Genomic DNA, 8,307 nt, shown 5'->3' with positions numbered 1-8,307 from the left:
TCTTTTTTTCAAATTATTTTTTGAAAACAATGTTTGGTTATCCCATTCTTACCATTTTTTTCTTTTTCATTTGAAAATCCATTTTCAATTTGAAAAATTGGTTCTCACCACTTCTTCAATCGAAAATGAGAATTTGCTAGTTTTTAGTTTCATCAATTTATCCTATATTTTTATAATATATAAAATGACCCCATTAGTTTTTCATCTTTGGCAGATACATCTTTGGCGACTGATGATGGAACATCAGTCCTAGTTGATTTTGCATCTTCTGTGTATTGCAGTAAAGCAGAATATGATAACAGTTAAACAATAGCATTTTAATTGTTTAGTTCAAGTAGGATAATCAAATTGGGGTGATTTTGATATTTTTACAAGTTGTGGAGTATAAATCATTTTTCATGATTTTGAAAAAAAAAGACATCCAAATATTTGCAAAAATTATAACCAAACACAACTTCATCTTCAATTCAAAACGCCTACTAAGAACTTTAAAGGTTGAACTCACCAAAAAGCCTACTGAGTTATTTGACTTTCCAATTGTCAATCACTTCAAAATGACAATCAACGGCTGCTAGCAATTTGCCATTTCTCTTTGTTTTTTATTTGATTGGTTTTTACTGCAAATTAGGCTGATAAAGAAAATGTTGGCTTTGCTATACAATGGATTTCATTTGCTAAACAATCAAATTGACCAGAATGCTTCCTCTACCTCTTTAATTTACGATGCTAATACTATCTAGCTCAAAAGAATAACAGATCTATCATGACTATCACTACTTTATTGTTGGTTCGTGGTGTTATAGCTAACAGAGGAAGATGAGTGAGTAAGAGAGCAATTAAATGACCCTTGGAGGCGTAGCAACTGAGATGGAGTCACAGATGAAGATGAGTAGGAAAACGATGAAGCATCGGTCATTTTTGAGGAGTTGTTGGACGTCTTTTTAGCTTCAGTTCCTGTTGTATGCTCATGGATAATCTCCTTGAGTAATGCCACCACATCTTTCATTGTTGGCCGATCTTCAGCCCGATTACTAGTACACAACAAGGCTATTCCAAGGGCTTGAAGCATTTCCTGAATTTGTGTATCAGGATGTCCTTGTAATCTTGGGTCAATTACATCAACTGGATCTTTCTTGCTCTTTAAGTGGTTGCGTACCCATTGTATAACATGTTGGCCATCAGGGAAGGACGGATCGACTGGCTTTTTCCCAGTAATGATTTCTAGCAACACAACTCCGAAGCTAAAAACATCGCTCTTCTCTGTAATCTTTAGCATACAAGCATACTCTGCAAGAGACAAACAAATAGAAAAGAGTTTAGTCCTTTTCATGCAAGATTTTAATCAACTATTTAATCATGATGTTTTGAGAACATAACAAAAGGCATTGGTTGGGTGATTTTTTTCACATATCACAATCTGACAAGAATGAATGGCCAAAAAGGTATGGAAGCAACAGCAATGTGTCCATGCTTGGCTGTGAAAGTGTGCCCACTAACTTGGTTCTGGTTTTTTTAGACTATGCCCCATCCTAAGTATCTTTAGGGCCATACAAGGCAAAAAGATGGGGAAATAGTACTGTAGGCCAAGTATGTCATGACAAACTTAGTTTTGCACATACTTAAAGCTAGCACATGCCTTCACATGCACCTATTGTCAAAATAATGACACAATGCCATCCCTGTGGAAGCAACCTAAACTAAATTCTTCTACTTCAGCACTGCATCTGCTGTACTTAATATCTGTCCTCTTCCCCTTCCTCGCATTCACTTCTTACATTAGAATAAACATTCAATTATTCTAATGTTTACCTTGGACTAAGTAATAAATGAAAAATCACGGAATTGCCTTAGATTCACTATGAACCAAGCAACTATTACTGTAGTAATGATAATAACTAGTCGATTTTGAGAAAATGAACTTGAATTAGGAAGAAGAGAATTATTTACCTGGGGCAAAGTAGCCATAAGATCCAGCAAATTGGGGATTTGCTGAAAATGAACCAGGTTCCTCCTCCATGAGTCTAGCAAGTCCAAAATCAGCTAAACATGGTTCGTAACGATCACCTAACAGAATATTTTGTGCCTTGACATCGCGGTGGAGGATGGGCGGCACACAGTCGTGGTGCAAGTAAGCTAAGCCCTCAGCCACCCCGAGTGCAATCTTGAATCTAGTTTCCCACTCAATTAACCCTCCGCAACTTTCATGTAAAAATGTACCTAATGTACCATTGGGTAAATAGTCGTAGAACAATAGCTTAGTCTTTCTATTAGCTGCCCAACCAAGTAATCTAACAATATTCCGATGCCGAATGCGTGCCAGCGTGGCAATCTCCGATGAGAATGCCGACATTGAGTGCTTCTCCGATGCTCGGAATCTTTTAACGGCGATCGTTAATCCTGACGGAATATTCACCTTGTACACAACACCGGACCGACCACGGCCAAGGACATTAGTAACTGTCAAACATTTTGCCACGTCAGTGATTGATAAGTCCAGTTTTTGGTACACCGTGACCTCCCATGGTGGGCCCAGTTCCACGTCATTGTCGTCATCTAGATTGTAATCGTGGGCCCTACGGTTCCGTATCTTGCCTCCGAGGATGATGTACAGAGCTGCCAGAAGGAGAGCGCAAGCAGTGCAAAGCAACACTATCATCGCCACCCTCGCCGCCTTGCTTCGCCGCACACCGCCGCCCCTATCGGCGGAGCACTGGTTACCGGAGAAACAAAGCTCTGGATTGCCAGCAAGCACACTGAGTGGGAGCTTCGCGAAGAATGAGGTGTCAGGCACGTGCCCCGAGAAATTGTTATGCGAGACATTGAGAACCACGAGATTTTGTAGGTCTGCGAGAAAATGGAGGTCACCTGAAAGCTGATTATGAGAAATATCCAGCACACCGAGCTTGTCCAACGCGGCGAACTCTGCCGGAATTTCACCGGAAAGCTGATTCCAGCTGAGGTTCAGTGCAATTTCCAGGCCAGGAATTTTACCAACACTAGCCGGAATCTCGCCGGAAAGTTGGTTACTACTCAAGTCAATCAACTGAAGCTTCATGCAGGAACCGAGTTGAGTTGGAATTGGACCAGAAAACCTGTTCTTCCCGAGAACAAGTTTGGTGAGTGAACTCAGAGAACCGAGACTTGGACTCAAAGTGCCTTCAATTAAATTATCAGAAACATCAATGAATTGGACGATACCAAGCTGATTCAAATTAACCGGTAAATTGCCAGTAATTGTGTTGGAATGCAAGTCTAGAAAAGTCAGATTCCAGCATCCAGATATCTCCGGTGGAATGATTCCAGTGAGGCGATTGGATCCGAGGTCGAGGAAATTCAAATTCTTCAATTTCCCAATCTGCGGCGGCACTGACGCGGTTAGCTTGTTATCACTTACCCGGAATCGAATCAGTGATGAACAGTTGCCTATTTCAGGTGGAATGGGACCAGAGAGATTATTAGACAAGAGAAGTAGCTTGTTCAGCTTCTGAAGATTGAATATACCTTTAGGAATCGGGCCAGTCAACGCATTCTGTGACAAGTCAACCGCCTCGAGATTAAGGCACGAGGAAATTGAAGAAGGGATTTCCCCCTCGATGCGATTTTGCCACAAGAATAGCAAAGTTAAATTCGATAAGTTCCCGAATTCCCATGGTATGGAACCGGTGATCTCATTGTTGTCTAACTCAATGTGGGTAAGAGCGGTGCAGTTTCCAATTTGTGTTGGAATCCGACCCGAAATCTGATTGACGCTTAGCTGAAGCTCTTGCAGTGAATTCAATCCCCCAAATGATTCAGGAATGCTGCCGGTTAATGAATTCATTGAAATGTCAATGACTTGTAGTTGTTGACAGTTTCCAAGCTCGGGTGGGATTGTCCCAACCAAATTATTTTGCCATAAAAGGAGGTTTTGAAGGTTTTTGAGGTTCCCGAGCCGAGCTGGGATTGAACCAGTGAGTGAATTTTCGTAAAGATAGATGTTTTGGAGCTCTGAGCAATCCCCGAGCTCCGGTGGGATTTGGCCAGAGAGTAAGGAAGTGTAAACGGCAAGTGTTTCGAGTCTTTTTAATAGGCCGAGTGAAGTAGGGAGAAAGCCAGAAATGCTGGTTTCAGCCAAGCCTAGCATGACCAAATTACTACAGTTGCCAATTTCTTGAGGGAGTGGACCTTCAAGATTCTTGTTGCCACCTCCTCTAATGATCTCAAGCTTTTTCAAATTGCCAATACTACTTGGAATTCCTCCACCGAGCTGATTATCATAGAATATCAGCCACATCAAGCTTGTGAGGTTGCCAATATCCTCAGGGATCGATCCGACTAGTCGGTTGGAATTGATATGAAGCTGTTCCAGCTTTGGAAAGTGACAAATTTCACTTGGGATTTCACCTGTCAATGCATTGTCACTCAAGTCCAAGAACTTGAGCCCCTGAAGCTGTCCAATCTCTTTTGGAATTGTACCAGTAAGATTGGTCCCTGATAAAACTAGCTTGTTCAATGACAACAATGAGCTAAAATTGTAAGGAACATTCCCAAGCAAATCAACATACTTCAATTCCAATCCAACAACTTCCTTATTAAAGTTGCAGGTGAGTCCAAACCAGCCACATGGAGTTTCATCAGTAGGATCCCAATTACTTAACACATCTAATGATCCATTTAGGCTTCTCTTCCAAGAGAGAAGAGCCTGGCCTTGTGGGTTGAGGGCAGAGGAGGAAGAAAAGAGAATGGTGAATAAGGAGGAGAAAAAGAAGAGGAGGGTCCATGAATAAACAGGCATTAGAACAAGTATGCGGCTGCAGCTACAAACTTCAAGATTAGGCACACAAAGGAAGCCTTGTTAATGTTGTTCTTGGTTTTGGTGTTGAGGTTTGAGCCTAGGGAGGAGGGACAGATAGAGGAAAACCAAATCATGTCTTGTGGGCTAATGGATTTTTATGTAGGTGTCATATATAAAAATTAAGAAAAGTTGCCAGAATCTCCGGATCCAAGAACAGCTAGGCCACTATGTGTTGTTCAGTAAGAGAGAGTGGGAGAATTTTAGATGTGTGTTTTTTAGGATTTGTTTATGAAGTTGTGAGTGGGGAGGGAGATGACTCTTTTTTCTCTCTTTTTTTTAGTTAAAAATGCCAAAGATGGTGCTTTCAAAATTTTAAAAACATTATTTTAGCATGGTGTCTTGAACTTCATTATCAGTTGACATGTGACCTTTTGGTTGCTGCTTTATTTTTATCTTTTTTTCCTTTTGGGGTCACTTTGTTGCATTTATATACTATACTATGGTAGTCACTATGCAGAATTTAATGGGTAGCATATGAAATTTGACAGTTCCATCATTTTCAGCCAATTGGCATTTTCAGAATTTGGCGTCACCTCAACTCTTGTCTTGTTCACTGGAACTCACTTCTTGCTTCAGCACTTACGGTGGTATTAGTTTCACAAGAAATAAGAATATTAGATCGCCCGTAAAGGTTAAATATATAACTGACTTCGGACAACTAGGAGGGACAATTTATGTATTTTACCTACATAATACTAGTATGTACCAACATTTAAGGTAGCAACGAAGATATGTCAAGATTCTTTTTACGTTTGAATTTCAGATAAATGACAAGAAGAGAAGTAGATGCGAATTTAAATGGAAACTGGGGATTTAGATCTAGATCTAGATCAATTACAGACTCTACTGAACAATCACTGAGTCGTTGAAGTATTCTTTATAAAAGCGCCAAACTTAATCCGTGGCAATTTCAGATCTGCTACACCTATTTGGCTACACATTTTACCTAAAAATTGCCAGTTGCAGTGTCAGTTTGCAAAAGAGAAGATAAATTCCATTCCCTTTAATGGTTGAAGCATTCATTAGTCATTAGACTCATTACTGTACCAAATAAAGATTCACATTTTTGTTTAAACACCATCACATCCAAATTTGATGGTAATTAGTTGAAAAAATAAATTTCAGGAAATAATAATTATTACTATTATTTTGAAAATAAAATCCCATTTCTGGAATAATGGGTTCCCATTTGACTTAAATGCCAGGAACCCACAAAATCAGACGCCTTTTTAAAATAAATAAAAATTCAAACAGATCTCTCACCAAGACTTTTATTTCTTCTTTTTGAGTCTTTTTTTTTTTTTTTTGGTTTCTTTTTATGAACGTAAACAAGCGATCACGTGAGGTCGCGTGATAGCTGACTACAGTAAAGAATAGCAGTACATAATTATAATTTTGGATTTGTTAGGGAAAATAGTAGTTTAATAGCGTGTTGGTTGCCTCGTGACTAAGGCAACATATTGAGATTATTTAAGTGTAAACTATCTTACAAGGATGTCGATTTTAGGAATCTAATCATGTTCTTAGGCAGGCTTTCTGAACGACTTAATTTTAATTTATTTATGGCAATGGGCAAAGAAGAAGAAGAGACAAGCAAAACCCATGAGAAAGTAAGAAAATGTTTCACTACTGAAATTAACTACTACTTGTTCTAAATTTGCCACAACTTACCGTGGACATTAAGCTATACTCTGAGCTACCACCTCCTACCCAAATAATCTTTGAAGTCTCTCTTCTTATATTCACACCCATTACTATAATCAAACACTACCCATGCTATATTGTATTTGAGTACTATAATAAACAAAGACAATACTGAGGCATGTTGTGGGTTGATCGGGATCCCTCCGTCTTTAATTAAAGGTTTCGAATTCAAATTTTGGGAATATAAAATTGGTCTTTTAGTAGAACTGCTTCCCTTGTTAGATCCGTTTGGGCAAAGGCAGTTTCAGGATTTAAATTCTATGAGTTCAACATTTACGGTTCTTAGTATTGAACTCATTATATCCTTAAAGTTACGGTTCATATCTATAATTTATTGGGATTTTAGTGATTTTTTGCACATAAATTTGTACTCCGCGTCAGAAATTATGGGTTTAATTGAACGCAATATTATAGGGCTACATCCACCCCTGCGCTCGGCGTGAATCCGAATTAGTCTGACTATATAGGGCAGTCTGGTGCACAAAGTATCCCGCATTCGTAGGGTCAGGGAAAGGGACGTACTCCAAAGGGTGTAATGTAGGCAGCCTACCTTGATGCAAACATCAATGGCTGATTCCGCTGCTCGAACCCGTGACCTATGAGTTTTGAATATAAAATAGCTAAACCAAAAACAAAAACAAAGATATTTTTGTTTCTTCACTTTTTAATTAGAATTTTATTTGAAGATATGATAGTTGGGTGAATTGTGTTACTAGAAAAGGAAAAGAAGGTATGGTGGATAAATTAAATGAGTTTTTTAATGGGACAATAAATAGGTTCCATCCAAGAAGATATTCAAAATCCTGATGGGGACTTTCTCCCTACTATTCCATTGTTTTTAAGTTATGGGAGTTTAAAAGAGTCACATCTTTAGGCAGATAATGTGTGCTTGGTGGGGGGGGGGGGGGGGGGTCCGAAGTCGTCTTTGTTTTTTGTATTTCTATCCTTTCCTAAAACCTGTCAAGTTTTCAATAAATTTTCACATCTTTAATAATAGAATTAGGTAATAGACTAATTAATTGGACTCGTTCAACTCCCTTAAGTTTAATTTGTATCGCGTATCTGACTAATATTTTACGTTTTAGAAGCAACTTGGCTATAGTAGGATTAGAACTATATATCAAAAAGGGATTTTTTCATAAGTATACCATATATGAAATTTTATTACCAAATATGTGCATAGTAATTATATTCACAAGTCCGCCCCATAAGTTTTTAAATCTACAATTTATTATATCATGTTGTATTAAGTGTTAAATCTCGCCATTTTTTAAAGCGTGCGAAAAATTCAGCCCACAGAAAACTGGGAATGATTATTCCACATTAAATTCAAAAAATTTAAACGGAAACGAGATCTCGAAACCGCTGCGTAATTTTGAAACGGAAAGGAATATTTTGTTCTTTCTGCTCTCAAATCTGTTCTTTCCCATATATTCCACCATTGAATAGCCATTAAAAAGCTGAAAGCTTTGAAATTCAAAATTGGTTTTCCAAAATCATTATTTGTTTGATTGGGTTTTTGTTTAAAAAAAAATCGGAAATAATGGTTTTGGATTTATATCTCAATTTGAAGGGGTGTTTGGTGAAGAATTAAGACTTGGTTTTGACTGAATTTCCGATTGAAAACCTCGAAGAGAAAGAAGAGGCATAATATTTTCCAGAAAATTTTAGATAAATTGTAGATAACGTAGATAAATTGTAGATTTAGGAAAAAAGATTAGAACTTCTAACCAAAATCCTTTAATTATGTCCGAAAATTGCCAAACGCT

At 38.1% G+C, this 8,307-nt stretch overlaps 1 protein-coding gene across 1 annotated transcript; it reads right to left on the bottom strand.

Annotated features, from left to right (window-relative positions):
* Positions 1 to 466: 466 nt before the first annotated feature.
* On the bottom strand, positions 467 to 5,115 carry LOC109221505 (probable LRR receptor-like serine/threonine-protein kinase At4g26540). The gene is made up of 2 exons (XM_019385983.1): positions 1,948 to 5,115; positions 467 to 1,287 (listed from the first exon to the last, which is right to left on the bottom strand). Exons 1-2 carry the CDS (start codon positions 4,772 to 4,774, stop codon positions 779 to 781), a joined length of 3,336 nt encoding a protein of 1,111 aa, XP_019241528.1. The 5' UTR covers positions 4,775 to 5,115; the 3' UTR covers positions 467 to 778.
* Between the last annotated feature and the right edge of the window lie 3,192 nt (positions 5,116 to 8,307).

This window comes from Nicotiana attenuata, unplaced genomic scaffold (assembly GCF_001879085.1).
Source record: "Nicotiana attenuata strain UT unplaced genomic scaffold, NIATTr2, whole genome shotgun sequence".
Taxonomy (NCBI): domain Eukaryota; kingdom Viridiplantae; phylum Streptophyta; class Magnoliopsida; order Solanales; family Solanaceae; genus Nicotiana; species Nicotiana attenuata.
Note: the sequence above shows the minus strand (reverse complement) of the source record. Positions and strands in the feature narration are given on the sequence as shown.

What these genes read in the sequence shown, in the direction of transcription:
- LOC109221505 (XM_019385983.1), bottom strand. Translation starts at nt 4,774, where the DNA reads ATGCCTGTTTATTCATGGACCCTCCTCTTCTTTTTCTCCTCCTTATTC. An exon ending in TTATGGCTACTTTGCCCCAG is followed by an intron (nt 1,288 to 1,947) that starts GTAAATAATTCT and finishes TGTCTCTTGCAG; the next exon opens with AGTATGCTTGTATGCTAAAG.